General features: G+C 43.6%; 1 protein-coding gene across 2 annotated transcripts in view; it reads right to left on the minus strand.

Moving 5' to 3' along the window:
• Positions 1-21,847, minus strand: part of AMHR2 (anti-Mullerian hormone receptor type 2) — an 81,022-nt gene that overhangs the window by 17,510 nt on the left and 41,665 nt on the right. For both annotated transcript variants that reach the window (XM_077483846.1, XM_077483845.1), the window contains 2 exons: positions 21,290-21,511; positions 19,352-19,466 (listed from right to left, as the gene is read on the minus strand). In XM_077483846.1, the coding sequence (XP_077339972.1) occupies positions 19,352-19,466; positions 21,290-21,511 (337 nt within the window). The remainder of the gene's footprint in view (positions 1-19,351; positions 19,467-21,289; positions 21,512-21,847) is intronic.

Here is a 21,847-nt window from a genome sequence, read left to right on the forward strand (position 1 = left end):
GAAGAAAGCTGGGCTCCTCTGCTAGTAAAAGAGCTAGCAGAAGATAGCGGAGGAGTCCAGTGAGAAGACCCCCGAAGACGGAAGAAGACCCCCGGAGCTGTGCAATAAACTATTTTAACCCTTGTGTGTTTTTTTTTACATTTTTTTCACAGGTGAATGGGTAGGGGTACATTGTACCCCATACTCATTCACATAGGGTGGGGGGCCAGTATCCAGGGGCCCCCTTATTAAAGGAGGCTCACGGATTCCGATAAGCCCCCCGCCCGCAGACCCCGACAACCAACGGCCAGGGTTGTCGGGAAGAGGCCCTTGTCCTCATCAACATGGGGACAAGGTGCTTTGGGGTAGTTGGGCCGCGCGGCCCCCCTTTCTCCTAAGCACCCCCTATGTTGAGGGCACGTGGCCTGGTACGGCTCGGGGGGGGGGCGCTTGCTCGTCCCCACCCCCTTTCCTTGCCGGCCTGGTAGCGTGCTCGGGTAAGGGTCTGATATGGACCTGGGGGGAACCCCCACGCCGTTTTTTCGGCGTAGGGATTCCCCTTTAAGTCCATACCAGGTGACGGGGGCCAGCGACGCCTCCTTCGCTACCTGGAGCCGCGCTCAAAATGAGCGGACTATACTCCAGGCGGGAAATGTCCATTCATTTCAAAAGTACGGCGGACTAGCACACACACGGCCGGATTGTCCGCTGAAATGCGAGTCCGGCGGACAGATTGATGTGCAAAACTACTTTCTTAGTCCGCCGGACTTTTGGGTAAAAAAAGTCCGCCGGAGCCCACACACAGGCGGATTGTCTTTTCCACCAGATTGTTTGATCGTGTGTACACTGCTTTATTCATTTTCATTTGTCCCTATTGGGTTTAATGCCTAAAAAAGAACCTAATACTTATTTTGATTCATCACTTGTCTTTTCCTACGGGGTTGTCGCTGAATGATCAGATCACTGACGATTTATCATCAGTATCTTATGCTTCTTTTGAGCAAGCAGTGAAAATGATTAAATTGTTAGGTGGCTCTGTTTTATTAGCTAAGGCGGATATAAAATCTGCATTTAGACTTCTTCCGATTCACCCTAGTTGTTTTAATTCATTGGGTTTTCAGTTTCAGGGAAAGTTTTATTTTGACCACTTTGTCTGCCGATTGGATGTTGGCTTTCTTGTTTTGATTTTGAGGAATTTTCAACTTTTTTGGAGTGGGTAGTGTCGTATAGATCAGTGTCCCAATTTTTAATACATTATGTTGGTGATTTTTTATTTATGGGGCCTTCCGATTCTTCCCAATGTTTTTCGCTGTTGTTGATTTTTGTTGCTAATTGCAGGGATTTTGGTACTCCGCTAGCATCTGAAAAAACAGTCTTGCCTACCACTTGCATTGATTTTTGGGTATCACCATTGATACTGTAGAGAAGGTGTTTAGGCTGCCTTTGGAAAAAGTTGAAAAATTTACGAATCTTCTTGTGTCCTGTATTCAGAAAAATAAGGTTTTATTGAAGGAATTGCAGCCTATATTATATCTATTATCTTTTGTGACATGTATTTTACCAATGGGTAGAATTTTCTCTCAGCGACTGTATTTGGCTATTTCAGGGTACAGAAACCCTTATCCTCATATTAGGTTGACCAGTGACTTAAAAGAGGATATGTTTGACTGAAGTTTTTAAATCATTTAAATGGGTGAGCTTATTGGCAGGATGATTTCGTCCTGGATAGGGATTTTTGCTTGTTTACCGATGCAGCAGGCTCTATTGGCTTTGCAGCAATCTGGGGTGATCATTGGTGTGTGGATTCCTGGCCACTGAGTTGGTTCCACAAGAGACTTTGTAAAAACATAGTGCTCCTTGAATTGTTCCCTTTGATTGTTGCTCTGGAAATCTGGGGCGAACATTTTGCAAACAAAAGAATCCTTTTTTGTACAGACAGCAGGGGTGTTTTGTTTGCTGTTAACTGTTTATCTTCTAACTCACCACCTATAATTGCTTTTCTGCCTTACCTGTTTTATAAATGCCTCTGTCAGAATATATGGGTTAAGGCTAAATATATACCAGGTAAAGCTAATGACACAGCTTATGCCCTTACTCATTTGCAGATGGAGCGTTTTTTCTCCCTATTACCAACAGCGGATTATGTTGGAATTCCTTGCCCAATTCTTTTATGGGAACTCATCTAGTTTCAGATAAAATTATGAAATCGCTGGATGCAGCCTCATGGTCCAGCCTTCTTGGTTTCTTGGTTGCAATTTTTAAATACTAAAGGAGTTCATGTTTAATGTTTAAAGATTATTCATGGTCTCATATTTATAAAATTTTAGCAGGCATTTCATTTTTTCAAAAATTTAACAATTTAAACACTTGTTTGACTTATTTTTCCATGCAACAAGCACTTAAGGGTTACAAAAAAATCACATTTTAGAGTGGATGATAGAAGTCCTATCACACCTGAAGTTCTCATATCTTTTTGCTCTGTTACTAGCTCAGTGTGTTTTTCCTTTTTTAAAGCTATTCTTTTTAATGCCGTTTTTACTTTGGCCTTTTTTACGGCATTGCAGATTTCTGAAATCGTGTCTGTGAGCAAAAGAAACCATTCTGGTTTGCAAGTGCAACATGTTATTCTGGCAAATACTACTTTAAAGATTTTTATTCAGTCTAGTAAAATGGAGCAAACAGGGAAAGGTACTTGGTTACGATTGTTGGCCTGTCTGGGTTCTCCTATTTGCCCAGTAATGTGTAATGACAGCCCCGCGCCCTGGTCGTCTCTGCCTCCCAAGCCTCGTTTTGAAGACCGCACATCTCGTGTCCACCACAAGCCGGCTGCTTCATACAAAACACCTGCAGGGGACAGCATGTGAGAGGAACAGGAACAACGCGATGAGATGACAGATGTGGACCGGACCACTGGCTGACGTCCCAAAAATCAGATATACCAGATGACCCCTGGTGTTTAATGCTTACTTTTTGCCTACTAAATGTGAGTGCAAAATTTTATGTTTTTTACACTGAAAATAAAACCTTTTAAAAAAATCTGCACCCAGAGGCGCCCCTTTCTCTCCTTTTTCTCCTTTATTTGTCCTCATAAGGATGGGGTTCTGTTTATCCATGAATATTTTTCCCTCTCATGAAATACCAATTTAATAAAATCTTGTCCAGATGTTGCAAATCATTGCATTTTTCTAAAATGCGTATTTTATCACACCATCATTAAGAGTTTAGGAAGGTGGAAGTCAAACTCTTTTAAATTGTATGTATGTCCTAATTTTCTTGTTTAAATTATTCTAGGTGTGCCTGGAGTGGTCTGGATTATTGGACACTCTTTCATATACTGGGCACATCAACATGTGGCTGCTCGTTCTTATACTGTCAATTTGGGTCTGGATCCGCAAAAATGTCAAGTTTTTTGGTTTGGTAGACGGGGTATGCTGTGGGAGGCGTTATTGTTTGGATTTAGTACACGTCTTCTATCATGACCTGCCCCTAGCACTTTTTTTTTTTTTAATGTAATCTTTATTTATATATATTTTCTTGGTATAATAATCAAAAAGGACGACAAAAAAAAACGAGAAAGACAAAGAAAACATAGAAACCACAGTACAGAGCTGTCTACTCGTGTGTCTGCACAAGATACAAAACTATTAGGCCCGAATGGCCATCCAACATAGAGGGAATGAGAGACAGATGTGTCAACTTTATAGACATAAGAACATGTGAGTCATTTCACTATTAATTTGTCTCTAACCCTGCTACTAGGCATAGGTAGTATTTGTGGACAGACTCTACCAAGTCGGGCAGGTGATCATAGCCAATTGGCATACATATTCAGGAGATGCGGATCCTTAGGATCAAATCAAGAGAACAGAAATAATTAAAAAAATAAGAAAAAGAGAGTGCACTCATAACAGTTGTGGGAATATACCTGCAGCATTTATCTCAGATGGTAAATTCATGATCAATAATTAAACTGATAATTATTCTGATAGTCATTGTCCTGTCAGGGTGGGGTCTTTTGTCAGTACTAGTCCCCTCAACATAGTGAATCCAAGTGGCCCATAGTCCATACAATTTGTCATGTCTGTCCTTACACTTCGCCATCCATTCCTCTGCAGCCTTAATATTGTTCACCAAACGGATCCAATCCGATCAGCTTGGGATTTGGCTACTTTTCCAGTGAATTGGGATCAATCTCCTAGCCGCATTTAGAAGATGAGGTAGTACCGACTTTCGGTAAAGACTGAGAGGAATAGTGGGGACATGCAGGAGAAAACCCACTGGAGAGTCAAGAAGGTCCATATCTAATATGCGGTTTATTTGGGTTCTGATGTCCTGCCAAAAAGGTTGCAACTTAGGGCAGTCCCACCATATGTGTAGAAAGGAGCCCCTTTGCCCACATTACTGCCAACAAGTGGCTGAGGCGGTTGGGTATATTCTGGCGAGTTTAGTGGGGACCCTGTACCATCTGGTTAGTACGTTAAACCCATTCTCTTGCATTTTCATATCCACAGAGCTGGAATGAGTAAGGGGGAATAGATGGTCTAGCTGTATGTCAGTAAATTCATAATTTAAGTCTCTTTCCCAATCTTGAATATATATGGGTTTCACCAGGGGTACCCATCCCAATAACAGCTCATAGAGGACAGATATAGAGTGCGGGATTGGATTGGTAGTCATGCACAGCTTCTCAAAGGGGGTGGAGGAAGTGGGGGAGCGTATGGCTTGGTGTAAACCATGCGCAAAGTGCTGAAGCTGCCCATATCTCCATCTGTCTAATGGGGATCAACCATGTTGGTCCCTCCAAAAGGATCAATCCCTGGTGCTGGAAGAACCGGCCGCACCTTGCCATCCAGGTGCAAAAGAAAGAGGGGTGTTCCCCTGGGGCAAACCAGGGGAAGCCTCCTAGGGGCGCCAGTGGGGAATATTGAGGTGCCAACTGTCCTGAGATGTTTAAGGTATCCCATAGCTTGAAAGCATGAGCCGTCAGTGGGGAGACATATGCAGACAGGCCTCTATATGCCTGGGATAGCCATGGGGCATGTGATAAGTTGCGATTGCCTTAATAATTGATAATCTGGGACGCGCAGGCTTCCCAGCCGCTTAGGTCTCTGTAAGGTGCGCACTGCCAGCCGAGGGCTTTGTTCCTGCCAGATATATTTTAGGAACGCACTGTTGAGGCTCAAAAAGAAAGACCTGGGTAAAGAAATAGGCACCATTTGTAGATAGAACAGAATGCGAGGTAGCATATTCATCTTTAGCACACTGACTTGGCTCATCCATGAAAAGGTTTCCTTATCCCATCTATGTAGGTCTGATTTTATAGTGGATAATAGCTGGGCGTAATTATTATCTTACAACTGAGAGCAGAGGGGGGTGAGATAAACCCCCAGGTATTTCAGGTGATTACTGCACCAGGGGAAGGAGAAAAAGGATTGCAACCGTGTACGCAAACTCTGGGAGATGTTCAGGGACAGGATCTCCAACTTAGTGTAATTGATTTTAAAGTTAGCAATAGAACTGAAAGTCTTCAATTCATCCATGATATTGGGGAGAGAGATCAACAGGTCAGCTACATAAAACAGGATGTCATCAGCGTACGCAGATAGTTTGTGTTCCTGTGGCCCCACGCTAAAACCCCTGATGTTTGGGTTGGCATGAATCTTATTGAGCAATGGCTCCAGGGTGAGGGCAAAGATGAGAGGGTATAACGGACACCCCTGTCTGGTCCCATTCCCAATAGGGAAGGTGTCAGACAGAACACCATTAACCTTGACTCGGGCTTCAGGATGGCTATATAGTGAGAGTACCCAGGATAGCATTTTAGAGCCCAGCCCTAACTTAGTACAGTTCGGAGATATGTCCAGTCCACCCTGTCAAAAGCCTTCTCCGCGTCAGTGGAGAGCAGGCACAGGGTGGGTGGTCCGTCTGTGGCTGCGCCCAGTGGATCAACTGAATGGCCCAGTTAGAGTTATCTCTCACTTCCATGCCGGTGTCCCATCATATAAGGTCCCCCATCAGATAGTGTCCGCTGTGTACTGCGCATGCGCAGTACACAGCAACACAGATTCCGAAAATAGCCGAGGTTGAACTGCGCCAGGTCCAGGTTCTAGCCCCACCATCCAAGTGGACATAGAGTAGGAATAAAAAAGAGCCGAGCGCAGCGAGGCCGAGCCCGAAGTGTGGAGAGTGAAGCTCACCCGCGAGGGGCCCTCTAATTTTCATAACCCTATGTCCGCTTGGATGGTGGGGCTACCACCTCCACTCACGGCGCAGGCGCCGTTCAGCTTCGGAGATTTTCCGAAGCTTCTTCTGCACCGTACTGCGCATGCGCAGTACGGGGCGGATGCTATATGATGGCAGGACACTATCTGCCAGAACACCGGTAATAAACCCCAATTGGTCTGGGTGTATGATAGATGGCATTATGGGTTGTAGGCGGTTCGCTAAAATATGAGATTTTGATGTCCGTATTCAGGAGCAATATTGGTCTGTAGCTACTAGGGGCAGTGTGATCTTTGCCGTCTTTGATGAATGGACTACATGGCTAGAGGCCTGCTGCCTCTTTAGAGCTCTGGCTAGCAATTGCCCACATTTGTTCCCTTATTCGTAAAATTTATTCAGGTACTTGCACTGCCTGCATTTATGAATTTAATGATTCATTAATGATCACAGAGCTGCATTATTTTGTGCTTTTTATATCTGCCTGGAGTTCAGCTCTAAGATGCCATTGTGAATGGGTGTGATAAAGGCTATTATTATCATCATAGACTAGCTTCACCTAAACCAAAGAAAAATTATGAATATGTCATATTTTTACATTGTATGCAATCTCCAATCATAACGCTTGATTTTTTTGAATGCCTAATATACTTATATAGATAGACATTACTATAAAACTTTTGAGCTAGTAGTTTTTTTTTTTCTCTCCTGTGGATGATTTCAACTATAGTGCTGCACTTTGTATGATTTGTAGTTGTAAGCAATAACCCACTGCCTTTCCAACGGAAAAGACTGGAATAGAGTCCTAGAGCAAACAAATAATGGTCTCCGTTAGAGTACGTTTGAAGATTCTACAGTAAAGCAGTTTTATATTTAACAGGGAAGCACAATTACGAACACAGCAGTATCTGTTTCCACTTTTTCTTCAATAGCCAACAAGTTTCTCTCTCTGAGTTTCAGACATGAAGTATTTTCCTTTCCTGTAGGTTGACATGCGTATTGATTCCTGCCTATGAAGTATGATCTTCACATCTCACCAAGGTTGTACCTAATCTGGTGAAAAGGTACAAAGTCTATGCTACACTACAGTGGTGAAGTAGGGTCAATTCTTTAAAGACCTTGTCTCACCTCCTTACACAGTCAAGTTGATTTTAGAAGTTTTTTTTGATCTGTATACACAAGGGAGCCATGTACAGCTGTGCTCATAAGTTTACATAGCCCGGCAGAATTTATGATTTCTTGGACATTTTTCAAAGAATATGATAACACAAAAAAATGTTTCACTCATGGTTAGTGTTTGGCTGAAGCAATTTATTATCAATCAACTGTGTTTACTCTTTTTAAATCATAATGACAACAGAAACTACCCAAATGACCCTGATCAAAAGTTTACATACCCTGGTGATTTTGGCCTGATAACATGCACACAAGTTGACATTAAGTGGTTTGAATGGCTATTAAAGGTAACCATCCTCACCTTATCTTTTTTCTTGTAATTAGTGTGTGTGTGTGTGTGTGTGTATAAAAGGTCAGTGAGTTTCTGGACTCCTGACAGACCCTTGCATCTTTCATCCAGTGATGCACTGACATTTCTGGATTCTGAGTCATGGGGAAAGCAAAAGAATTGTCAAAGGATCTACAGAAAAAGGTAGTTGAACTGTATAAAACAGGAAAGGGATATAAAAAGATATCCAAGGAATTGAGAATTCCAATCAGCAGTGTTCAAACTCTAATGAAGAAGTGAAAAATGAGGGGTTCTGTTGAAACTAAACCACGGTCAGGTAGACCAACTAAAATTTAATTTATAACCGCCAGGAAAATTGTTCGGAATGCAAAGTAAAACCAACAAATAACTTCAGGTTATAGACAGGACTCTCTGAAAACATGTGGTGTAGCTGTTTCAAGATGCACAATAATGAGGCACTTGAAGAAAGATGGGCTGCATAGTCGAGTCGCCAGAAGAAAGCCATTACTACGCAAATGCCACAAAGTATTCCACATCAAAAGCGTTTATTGAGTAAAAGAGAAAATATTAACATGAAATACAACAGCACAACTGAGACCAGCGGTACATGAAAACATATAAGAGTGTACAACCCCTATACCACATCTCTGCTCCACACTCGTACTGTGAAGTAGTACAGTATACATCATAGAAGGTGTTAAGTTTGCTTAGGTTTTGAGTATTTGGGAACATATCCTCTGTAAGCATGCCTTTACTTCATCATGTAAAAGCCTCCTAGCCTTGCTGAAGGAATGCTGTTGAACCCTCTTGGGTCCTATGCCTCTGTCTGGTATCCCTACATCTATTCATGTAGCCAAGACCTTGTGGTAAGGGATAGCCATAGGTCCTTGTAAACCACTTATACCGTGCTGTTATTCTAATAATATTCTCAGTTGAAATCTGAGAATGAACACAGAAAAGAAAATAATAAAGATTGATGAAACCTGAAAAAAGGTAGGATTGGATCGTCTGACTGAACTAATTATATTTCAATTGTCTCTATGAATATCTGCATATTTTTTGGAGTATCGGAACACAATCCAGGGTGTCCAAGTAGCTTGAAAATTTTCCACAGATTCATTGGCTTGAGCCACTGTTTCTTCCATTGTGTATGTGTCTGTTACTTTGTTCAACCATTCAACCACTGTAGGGACTCTGGAGGACCGCCAGTACACCGGTCCAGGGCTTTGGCTGCATTAAGGAGGTGTTTAAGCAGTGAATGTTTGTATCTCTTCAGGGGTACGTCAGTAATGTGTAGAAGACAACAATCCGCATCTAATGTGGTTGAGGTATTTGTTATTTGTGTGATCAGAGTTCTCACCTCATCCCAAAAGGGAGTCAGCTTAGGACAACTCCACCAAATATGCGTGAGTGTCCCCACGTCTCCTTGGCATCTCCAGCACATTTCTGGAACCTGCGGGAACCATCTATGTAATTTGTCAGGGGTGTGGTACCAATTTGTCAGCAGCTTGTAGCACGTCTCTTGTGTTTTTGTGCTAATAGAGCACTTGTGGGCCAGTGCACAGGCGCCCCCCCATTGAGAGTCCGTGAAATTCTTCTGGAGCTCAAGAGACCATTTTCTCATGAATCTGTCATCAACGTGTCTAGTTAGCTTCTGTAGCCAACTGTAGGCCACTGAGGTCGCCCTATATAGTCTCTCGCCAGATGCACAGACCGCCTCCAAATCAGTCAACTGTCTATTGAAGTATTTTTTGTGTCTTGGGGAGGTAACAAAGCTTCTGGTCTGGAAGTATGTCCATAGAGGAATCGAAGGTTCCTCCCAATCCCTCCTAAGAGCCTCCAAGTCTTTCATTGTGCCACGAGATAAGCAATCTTTCACCAATCTTGAGGCATCAAAAGTTGTATTGTGAAAGAGAGTGTTCCCCATTCCCGGAATGAAGTCAGGGTTGTTTTGGAGCGGTGTCAAGGGGCTAAGAGGGGTCGTCACAGCAAATCGCTTTGTGTTTGCGTGTAGTACTGTCAGCGCAGTCTCTGTCAGAGGGTTTAAACTGATCGTTTCCTTAAGTCTGCTCAAGGTAATCCATGGAGAAAAGCGCAGTCTGTTTTCCGTGAGCATATCTTCCAGTCTTACCCAGTCCTTGTCCTTCCCGTGACAGTGCCAATAAATTATCCTAGTGAATTGCGCTGCTAAGTGATATTTCTTGAAGTCTGGCAACCCCCCCCCCCCCCAATTCTTTGGGTTTCGTCAATAAAGCAAATCTGATCCTCGCTCTCCCATTATGCCATAGGAAACACAGGACCAAGGAGTTTAGTTTATGGAAGAAACTTCTGGGGATATGAACTGGCAATGCTCTAAACAGGTAGATCAACCTTGGTAATACGGACATTTTCAGGATTGCCGCCCGGCCGAACCATGAGAACATCCCCGAGCCCCAAGCCCGTAAGTCTCCTTCAATTGTTTTCAACAGCGGGGAAAAGTTTTGTTCGAAAACCTTTTTGGTATCCGGGGCCACCCACACCCCCAGGTACTTAAGTGCTACAGCCTCCCATTGGAAAGGGCAATTTTTCTTGGTTCTGCTTAACTCCTCAGGAGTCAAGTCCACGTTTAAAGCCTCTGATTTGGAGTAGTTAATTTTTAAATTTGAGATATAGCCAAATTTAGCAAATGCTGCCAGCAAATTGGGGATCGTCGTAGGTGGTTTGGTCAAAAAAAACATCAAGTCATCGGCGTAAGCCGCAACTTTGAACTCCCTGTCCCGAATCCTGAATCCTCTAATCGAACCATCGTTGTTGATTGCTCTAATGAACGGCTCGAGGGATAAAATAAACAAAAGGGGTGACAAAGGGCATCCTTGTCTATTTCCGTTCGCAATGATCACTGGTTCCGACAAGGAGCCGTTACTCCTCACTCTGGCTGTGGGATTTTGATAGATTGCCGAGATCCAGGACATCATCCGGGCCTTCAGTCCCACCTGTTTACACGTAGCCATCATATAATCCCACGCCACTCGATCGAAGGCCTTCTCCGGATCCGTGGACATGAGAAGGCCTCCGATCTTCCCCAAAGGAGCCGTCTGCATCAGCAAAAGTGTTTTAATAATGTTGTCTTTGGCCTCCCTCCCTGGCATAAAGCCAACCTGTTCCGGACCAATCAACTCCAACAAAAGTGGGCTCAATCTATTAGCCAGGGTCTTGGTCAGGATTTTGAGATCCAGATTTAGGAGTGATATTGGCCTATAGTTCACACACGATGATGGATCCTTATTGGGTTTGGGTATCACCGCTATATGGGCTGACAAAAACTCAGGAGTGACCCTCCGTGGCGAGGACAGGGAGTTCAAGGCCTTTTTTAGGGGGTTGGAGAGAATATCCCAAAAAGTTTTGTAATAGATGGCTGAATAGCCATCTGGCCCTGGGCTTTTCCCTGTCTTTAAGTCGGTTATAGCTCGTTTAATTTCTTCATCTGAGATCTGTGCGTCAAGTGACATTGAGTCATGTTACCCAAGGGTAGGGAGTCAGCTCTCTTGTAGAAATTCTCTAATAATTTTGGATCTATTTCCGTCCAGATCCTTGGGTCTGTGTTGAGGGGGTAGGTCATATAACCCCGTGTAATATTTATGAAAATGGGCCGCAATGTCATCGTTATTTACATCCAGGAAACCCTCCGCATTGCGAATGCTGTGGATGATCTGGCCGGAATTATGCTCTCTTAAGGCCCTGGCTAACAGTCTACCTGCCTTATTTCCCCCTTCATAGTAGATCTTTTTTTTAAAGAAGAGCAGACGCTTGGCTTTAATATGCTTCAAGTCCTGTAATTGCTTCCTGGTGTTCAGTAAGTCTGTGGCCGTACGTTCGCATAGTGTGCGCTTGTGCAATGTTTCGAGTCTGGCTATTTTCTCAACTAGGCCTGTCATCTCTTTCTCCTGTTCGCGTTTACGTCTTGCCCCCAACTTGATTAGTACCCCCCTAACAGTACACTTGTGCGCTTCCCAAAGCACTAAAGGGTCTGTGTTAGGTAGATCATTAAGTGAGAAAAACTCTTTGAGAGCCGTCACGATCTGAGGCAGAATTATGGGGTCTGTCAGGAGAGAAGGGTTTAGTTTCCAAGTGTGGCTTTTCTGTCTCTGTTTACTGAAATCCATTGATACAGCAATGGGGGCATGGTCAGAAATAGCCTGTGTGCCGATTTTGGCTTCACTAATCGCCGGCAGGTCACGCTGTGTCACAAACAAATAATCAATGCAGGAATATTTATTGTGTGGGATCGAATAGTATGTATAATCCCTACCCTCTGGGTTTAGTAGGCGCCAAGAGTCTACTAATCGCAGGGTCTGTAAAAGTTTTTTGATCTTCTTCAAAATTTGAAATGTGACACAGGACCTACCCGTGGAAGTGTCCGCCAGAGGATCTAAGGGGATGTTAAAGTCCCCGTCTAGAATGATACAGCCCGATGCAAAGCCCTGTAGCTCCCTCACCAGGTGTCTGCAAAATTGAAGATGACTTGTGTTGGGGAAATAAACATTGGCCAGAGTGAGAGGTCTGCCCCCGTAAGAGCCCTTCAGAAAAATGTATCGTCCCTCTGGGTCTGACACCGTCTCGGACACCTCAAAAGGGGTGTCCTTGCCCAGGAGAATTGAAACTCCCTTCGTCTTAGACAGGCTATTCATTGCATGAAAGGCTTTTGTAAAAAATGTATTTGTCAATCTGTGCGTCTGGCGAGAAACGAAATGCGTCTCCTGAAGGAAGACACATTGTGGCTTACCTCTTTGCAGTTCTCTAAGTACCGTGGTTCTCTTTTCTGGGATGTTCAGTCCCTTCACATTGTGCGAGATCACCATAGGCATACGCCCCAATGTTGCGTAAGCCATTTATTTAGCTATATGAATCAGTATCACCTGATAAATTTGTCAAGACAAATCCAACCTACAATGGTATGAAATACAAGATTGGAGGATATCAGTGTATAAACAACCCTCAAAAAGGCTATCTTACTCCTTGACTATGTATTTCAATAAAATGCCAATAGTAGAATATAGGTAAGACAGAGAGAGAGAGAAAGAGGAAAAAAAAAAAAAGGGAAAGGGGGAAAGAGAGGAGGCGGAGGGGGGGTTAGGTGGGGGGAGGCGTAATAAGGGGTAGAAGAAAGATAGGAACAGCAGAAAGGAGAAAGCTGTCCCCAGTTAGTAAGGATATTATTATATAACCTCTGTTAGTTGAGCCCAACCAACAGGGTGTTAAATTAGCCTCTCTTAGGATCGGAAAAATATCCCGGTCCAGAAAGGCTTGTTAGGAACGTGGGTCAGACCAGATAGCGTAGCGTTCTAGCTAAGGAGCCGACCAGGTTATGCGGCTAATAACACAACAATACAACAAAGAAAGATAGACCCAGCAAACAACCAAACGATTCGGGTACAATAGTACCAAAAAAGCTTGAAAATGTCAATTATAATTGCGCTGGGGTAGGGGAGAGAATCAGCAAATTATCAACCAAATAATGATTTAAAAGTTTTTCATTAAATCTCAACCTCTCACAAGGAGAGGGCGTACAATATATTCGTAGCAGCCCACGACTGCAAGTCACTGTCCATCTGGGTTTGCGTTACCTGAAACAGAAAGTTAAATAACAAGGTATGCCATTCCTCGGGCCTTTACCAAGGATTAAGGCAGCCTAATACTGCTTGCCTTCTTCCTTTGTCATGAGTCCAGCAGTATAGATGGCCTCTTCACCTGTGCCTGATGTGGCTTTTGTATTTGCCTGTCCAACATAGTATAACCGACCCACACTATAAGTGGGCAAAAATAATACAGCAAACGAGATGAAGGAACTACCGTCATCCGGAAAACTGAAGTGTATTAATGAGGCCCCATGCACTTGAAGGCTTGTGGCATGTCCTTCTAAGCTTTAGAAACTTATGTGGGCATTAAAGTAGTGCCCCAGGAACAGCGACTATCCATGGATCTCTAAATAAATTAGCCTTGGCCCTCCTCCCTGGACCTGGATGGTGTAGGTCTGGAGCTAGGAGTCCCCATGGAGGAATGGCTTCCTTTGTTGTTCCTCAATCGCTTCGTCAGGCGTTTTTCCGGTGTAGAGAGAGGTGAGCTGGGAGGGCTCTTGTTACCCAGCGGCATCTGGAACTCCTGGTACCAGTCAGGTAGAGACACCAGGTCTATATGCAGGGCCTCACAAAAATCCGGAAGGTCTTGGGGGGTACGAAGAGAGATCTGTTACCTCCCTGCATGACTACCAGCGCGAAGGGAAAGCGCCATGTGCACCGGATCTCTTTTTCCCTGAGGACATCCAGCAGGGGGCGCATAGCTCTCCTGTTACGCAATGTGATTTGTGATAAGTCTTGAAAGAGCATAATGGAGGCTCCGTTGAAAATTATGCGATCATTCCTCCTGGCTCTTCTCATTATATCCTCCTTGAGGGGAAAGCTCTGGAGGCAACATATAATGTGCCTGGGGGGTGCAGAGTCGGGGCCCTTCGCCCTGAGTGCTCTGTGCGCTCGTACAAATTCTATTGCAGTGTCTTCTTGTCTGTCTAATAGGCTGTTAAAAAGTCTCTGCAACGCTGGGACAATTTGTTGTGATTCCACAGATTCGGGTATCCCCCGAACCCTAATATTGTTCCTCCTCCCCCTGTTGTCCAAATCTTCCAAGTGATGATTCATTTCAATAAAGTGTGATGAGTGCACCTCAGCCACTGACTCTAGGGCCCGTATCTCCTTGTCCCTTCACTTCCCTGCCGCCTCCGCTGCTGAGATCTTTTCCGTGAGGACAAGCAGATTGGATTTTAAATCCGTGATGGCAGCCGAAAATGTGGACTTTATGTCTGCAGCAAAGCCCGACATATGTTCATATGTGAGGGGTTTGGAGGGGTGTGAGAGACTCCTACCTGCGTCTTCCGTAGCGGACTGGGAGTCTTTACTGAAATCCTCCTCCTCGCCATGCTCCCGCGCCATCTTGTCCGGCCCGCTCTGTCTCTGCATGGATTGAGAACGGAAGATTTCACTGATATTCCGTGCGGTACCGTTGGTCAGGGTCCGCCGGGCGCTGGAGTGAGGGGTGAGCTGGGTTTTCCTACCCATAGCAGGCTGCTAGTGCTTGACAATATAGGCTCTCTGCTGACTCTCTCCCCGGAGCTCAGCTAGTGCGCCGCCATCCTCGCCGCTGGCCAAGCCACGCCCCCCGCCACAAAGTATTCCGCTTACAATACACCAAACAGCACAGAGACAAGTCTCAAACCTTCTGGCACAAAGTCATTTGGAGTGATGAGACCAAAATTTTGCTTTTTGGCCACAACCATAAACGCTACATTTCTAGAGGAGTCTACAAGGCCTATGATGAAAGGTACACCATTCCTACTGTGAAACACAGAGGTGGATCGCTGATGTTTTGAGGAGGTGTGAGCTGCAAAGGCACAGGAAATTTGGTGAAAATTGATGGCAAGATGAATGCAATATGTTATCAAAAAAACACTGGAGGAACATTTACATTCATCAGCCAGAAATCTGCACATGGGACAAACTTAGACATTCCAACATGACAATGATCCAAAACACAAGGCCAAGTCGACCTGTCATTGGCTACAGCAGAATAAAGTGAAGGTTCTGGAGTGGCCATCTCAGGCTCCTGACCTCAATATCATTGAGCCACTCCAGGGAGATCTCAATCCTGCAGTTCATGCAAAACAGCCCAAGAATTTCAAGGAACTGGAGGCTTTTTGTAAACTTTTTATCAGGGTTATTTTGGGTCGTTTCTGTGCTCATTATGATTTAAAAAGAGTTAACATAGTTGATTGATAATAAATGACTTCAGCCAAACACTAACCATGAATGAAAGAAAAGTTTTTGTGTTATCATTCATATACTCTGAAAAATGGCCAAGAAATCATACATTCTGCCAGGGTATGTAAACTTATGAGCACAACTGTATATGGGTTTCAATGGCCTGTGAACATTGTGAGACTGAGCAATGTGCTGCTTGAGAGTACCTTGTCCTTAATGCTGAGAGATCCCTATGTTAAAACAAATCCAACCCTTTTTTAAGAGTTAGTCGTCCTTCATTGGAAGCAAGACACCCCAAACAGAGTACGTTTTTACAGGTACCTACAAAACTTTCATGCATAAGTGGTTTTCAAGAAACATCACTGTGGCTAAAATCTCTTTTCTCTTCCATTGTCCAGGTCATTCATCTGGAGTTAATTTACTTACAAAAAACCCTCAATGAGGAGGCAGCACAGACTCACTGAATGGGTAATACAGGGCTAAGTGCCAAAGGAGCAAGCCTGGAAAACTTATGTCCTTAGATTAAACCCTGTACCCAAAAACCATGGGTAGGGACTGCCTCAGCAAGCACAGACAGACAGGCTTCTCCTCAGCACCTCTCTCTCTGGAAGTTTCCAACCAGCTCTGGTCAAACTCAGACAGGTCAATTTTAGTACCATCTAAGAGGACAACATGATAACCAAGCTGAAGAGCACATACCGTAACATAAAGAACAGCACCTATGCTTAAAACAAGTGCAAGGTATAGTAAGAACAGTGCTCTGTTAAGCTGGCCATAGATGAAGTGATTTTCTTTCCTGCAACCGGGAATCCCTCCTGCGGAGCCGTTGTGTACTCCTGGCAGAGAGACTTGGGGAGCTGCCCCCACTGGGAGGACACAGTGATTACTGCTAGTGGCTATAAAAGCTGCTAGCGATAATTGTATGTAAAATATGACAGGCTGGTTGTACCCAAGTTGATTGATCAATCAACTTGGGTACATTCAGCCTGCCCATAAATCTTTTGAATCTTGGTGAGTCCCTGTTGAATGTCTAAGGTCAGCTTTATACGGGTAAGGGAGATTTGCACCTGTAAAACACCTTGTCTAACAAAAATAATTCTTTGGGCATCCACATTTGGCAGGTCACATGACCAGTGGTCTTCCCCAAAAGGGGAAGGCTGCACATGACCTTCCATTGTGTGGCAACCCATAGCACTATAGCTTTTCAGAATGTGGGATCTGGAACATTGCAGACTACCTCTCTCCTGATTGGTTTGCTGTCCTAAATTCCAGTCGGCATTATCAATCCTCAATCCTGCCTGCTGCCTGTTTCGCCCTCTGTCTCTCTCCATAGATGTTTTATTTGCCAGAAAACCAGTGCTGCTACCTTTAATGCACACTCTGTATAGGGAAAGGAATCATGAGAGATGTAGTTCTGGGGCATACTTAGGTCCATATGTACTGATCCATGAGGAGCTGCCCCGCAACAATTTTACTAGCTTGGTGATGCCACAGGGAGTAAAAAACAATGCTGTTTCTTGCAACAAGAACAGGACAGAAGAAAGAAATAATTCTGGGACATGATCTAGAGGGAGGGAGGGAGATTTGGTATATCTGGGCAATATTTGGGCATATATTTTAAATTGTCGGACCATTTTTTGTTCCTAAATGTGAAATGTAATGAACACAGAACACCTCTACACAAGTTTGACATTCTTCTTTAGATTCATGTCTTCATATAAAAGCTGAACTGAAGAAGAAAGTGCATCAATTGAGATCCTTCAGAACCACAGTAAAAAAAAAAAAAAAGCAATATAAGAATGCAACACATGTGCTGACAGATGAAGAGTTATCTGTAACAAAATGAAAAAGTGAAAGAAGCCTAGATAACAGCAAATGTGTGGGTGACAGATATCAAAGTCAGCACTTGTATATTTGTGCTGAAATGTGAATCTAAAGCTTCCTCTACATTCACAGCTGGACTATTTGATAGTGCATGGCCTTGAAAACATATCTGCTTTATTTGGTGTTCTATACATTTTCTTTCAGTCTGAAGACAAAATGAAGAGAGAAAGAGTGGGATATATAATATAGAACACACATGACTTGGTTATTTAATGAAGAAAATGTTTTCCATGGTTTTTCTTTTTCTCAAGCTTCTTATTTCACTACATACATACATACAAACTATTAACCCTTTTTGTTTCTGTTTCTTAGCAAATGCTATCAGGACTCCAAGCGGAGAGCCCCTTTAATTCTCTAATGCTATGGCATGTTGGGTACAAGCCTGGCATGATTGTGAGAGCTTCATTTCAGGATTAGTGTGACAGAAATGTGTATGAAGGCACTGAGCAATATTAGTGTCACACCCTCCCTAGAAACCTTTGGAAGCAGTCACTATAGCACCCAAGTTAGTGTATGTGACAGAACAGTCCAGGGCCCAGCTTGGGTGCTTCCGTCAGTATCTAGCTTCCTCCAGTCTGGACCCAGGAACCCGGCATTATAGCTTAGCACTCAAGATCTAGACGATACTAGCTTAGGTGCAAACTGGAACTGGAACTCTTTATTGTAAATTCACGCAGAATATATAGCACACAAGATCAGGTGAGCCTGATCACATTACCCTAACAATGCAAACAATAAACAGGAATATAATAACATAGCTAAGGAACAGCCAACATAAACATTAAGATAATGAAACAACTAGTCACTTAAACAAGCCTAGGTGCCCAGACTGTTCTTTGATTAATCAGGGATCCCATCTCATCTCAGACTGTCTGGCACCAGTCTACAGCAGTCTATGAGACAAACTCATATAATGTTCCAGCAGTCTGAAAAGGTGGAATTGATGTATCTTCATAAATTTCTTGAGGGATATTGTTGATAAGTGAAGGAACCTCTCCAACCCAGTCTGTAGGAGGGTCACCATATTCCCTCTGACTATAAACCTGTACAAATAATATTACACCTTTCCATCCACTCCGGAAGGGAAGTCTATATTCAGAGAATTAATCCAAGCCTCGCTCTCAGCGTTCATCACTTGGTTGTCCATCATTAGAAAGTGATCTGCTTTCTCCATGGGATCAGAGGCTAAACTGAGCTCTTCACCATGATCTGACTGAAAGAAGCAGGTAAAATCCCTGGTCTCCTCTATGGGTAATAATCAGTGAATAGGAGGCTGGGTTGTCCCTGGTCCCCCCCAAAAGCCCCTGTTCTGGTTGGGTCTGTCACAGTCTACTTGCTATATCTTTTGTTCTGCACTAAGCTGCAGGATGCTCTTACAATACAGGGTGTTTGCTTTCTTGTGTGGGTATGCATTGCAGCATATTGGTTGTTAGAACTGCTAACCCCCACTATATCAGGTATCTTTTACCTTCTGTGACCTGTTTTCAGTGGAGATCGGTCTCGGCTGACGTCACCAAGTTCAGTCGAGGCAGCACGACATCCCGACTTCCGAAGTCTGGATCTACCAGCTGCCTGACTGATGCCAGTCTCAGCGTCTCTTTTGGCTGCTGAGATGGCCGCTCCTCATGCCAACACAGCTCAGCACTCCAATGAGCATGGAGGAGCTGAGCAGGAGAGATGCTGACTGACAGGCAGCATCTCTCTGCTCGGGTGAAGAGAGAACCGAGCCACCGGCGGTGTTCAGTGGCTCAGTTCTCAGTGAAGAGGTGGCGGGGGACAGCTGCAGCATCGGTCTGATGTTCCATCCGTATAGGTAAGTATAAATTTATAAAGTATAATTTTAAGTAGATGCCCATAGACTGTTTGTGCATCTATTTTTGCTTAAAATTAGTCATATATGATCTTCAATAGTTTACTATGAAATAAATTGACTTTTTTTTCAACCACACTAACTATGTAACTATTGTTTTCATCCTGACAGATTAACAAAACATTGATATTTAAAAAAAATACTAACGTTCCTTCCTAAAGTTGGCATGGAGAAAAGCCAGTCCCCTGCTTAGTGAAATGGCCATTCGGCAGGCTGTGGCCCAGTCAGTGGTTCGACCAGTCAAGTAGCTCCTCAAAGATCCCTAAGACAGGAAGGAAATCAAGGTAAGCCTAAAGTGGTTGCAAAGGCTAAAAGTTTTTTTTATCATAATGCATTCTCTGTATTAAGGTAAAAAACCTTTCATGTTCAGCTCCTCCAACCCCCATAAGCACTTACCTGAGCCCAATCTAGATCCAGCATTGTACCCGAGAGCAGGAGTGTTGCTCTCTCTCCTCACTCAACATGGATGCAGCAATGGGATCCATTGGCTCCTGCTGCTGTCAATCAAATCCTGTCAGGAGGGAGTAGGGGGCAGGGCCAAACCGCAATGAGTGTGTCAATAGGCGTACACAGTTCAGCTCAGGATGCCTGCATGAGTGCCACCATGGGAAGCCACTTGCTATGTTGAGCTGAGAGCGCCATTGAGGAGCCCCAGAAGAGGAGGTTTGGGGCCAAACCACCGCACAGAGCAAGTAAGTATAAATGTTTATTTAAAAAAAAAAAAATACAAACCCTTAAAATCACTTTTTCCACTACAATGTTCTGTTTTTTCATCCCAGTAGATGAAAATATATGTACTACTGGCATAGGAAATAAATCCAAAGATGAGCAATTTTATACTACATGCACATTGTGTGTTTTGTCTTGTAAACAGGCCTGCATTTATATTTCATAGAAAAAAAAACTTTTAAACACTACCTATTGGCAAACAACCCATCCTTAGCCCTTATAGAGTTATTGAAGTATTTTTTCCCTCTAAATCAGATAAAAACAACAAAATTCACTTTTTTTTTAATGTCCCCAGCCGTGCTGCTTCATGCACTTCTTTTTGCGCCCCCTGTGCCACCAAGATCTTTGGAGCCCTGTGATTAACAGTGGTTCCCCCTATGGAGGAGGAAAGGTATAGCCTTTCTTCTTGTGTGGTCGCCTCTCATGCTGTCTATGTGTAGTATAGGGCAGGGGTGTGGGCATAACAGAGACTCATTTAGGACTCCATAGATCATGGCAGCACAGGAGGCACAGGCAGTACCGGCATCAACCAGTGTGACCAGGGGACAATTGAAAAGCCAAGCTCCAAAAAAGGAATAATAAAAAAAAAAAAACATCAATTGCATATGATTTTTACTATTTTTTTTATCGCATTTAAGAAATTACTTTAATGCCACTTGCAAGGGTGAGGTCATCACAATACACTTTTGTGGCACTCCTTGGGTCTCATAATTTACTACTAGTCTAGTTTTACTGAATACTGTGTTCTACTGAGTAGAGCAAGCAAGAGATTTAATACAAGGGATTCAATACAATTGCACGTTTAACAACATCTTATAAGTAATAAATCCTTGTACTAATAGTAATTAAATGCAGCCAGATTATTAAAAGCGGATTTCTGATCTGTTGCTGTATTGCTGCACATTTCTGCTGTTTGACCTGTTATTAAATAAACATACAATTCTAAGGGCCGGTTCACACAGCGATGCGATGCGAGGTGACACGGCTCGCCTCGCCTCGCTCCCGCAAGTCGCCCCCGTTCAGTACTATGGAACTGTTCTGAGAGGAGCGACTCGAGTCGCTCCGACTCAGAAAAAAGGTTCCTGTACTACTTCTGGGCGACTTCGGGGGCGACTTGCATTGACTTCTATACAGAAGTCCTCTGCAAGTCGCCGCTGAGATCCCCGCAGGTCGCGGCGAGGCAAGTCGGAGACGCCTCGCCGCGCCTCGCTGTGTGAACCAGCCCTAATGCATTTCACTTTCATCTCACTTTTTTTTCAGAATGCTGCAGTGAGTCTGAGACAGTTTGATTACCTGCAAATACAATGGCCTGTACTTGGACAAAATGTATAAATGCTGGGGATTCCAATAACGTACCTCAGGGTAATGCTGTAGAACTAACAGCTGATGATGCTCCAGCACACCTGTAGATCCAGTTCCAGCAGTTAAGAGGCAAACTATGTTTTCATGCTGCAGAGGAGTCAACAGGTTGAGAATCCTCCATTCCTGATAATACAGGTCTGTCATTGGTGGTGGAAAACATTTTATAATGACGCCTCTCTCACATAATGCACCAAGCCAGAGATCCTCTCTAAGAGCCTAGGTATAAAACGAGCATATAAATTAATGGACTCACATAATATACTCTTATACAGCAAGTAAAATAAGTATTGAACACATCACCATTTTTTCTAGGTAAATATATTCTAAAGGTGCTGTTGACGTAAGATTTTCGCCACAAGTCAGTAACACCCCATGCAATCCATACATGCAAAGAAACCAAAACAAATAAGTTCAAAAATTAAGTTATGTTTAATAAAATGGAATGACACAGGGAAAAAAGTATTGAACACGTTAAGAAAGGGAGGTGCAAAAAGACACTAGCTGAAATTTATCAGTAGTTAGAAAGCAATCATGCCCCTTGTCAGTGCAAAT

Source organism: Lithobates pipiens, unplaced genomic scaffold (assembly GCF_037356315.1).
Source record: "Lithobates pipiens isolate NorthernLeopardFrog02 unplaced genomic scaffold, aLitPip1_a1.2 Scaffold_16, whole genome shotgun sequence".
Classification (NCBI taxonomy): domain Eukaryota; kingdom Metazoa; phylum Chordata; class Amphibia; order Anura; family Ranidae; genus Lithobates; species Lithobates pipiens.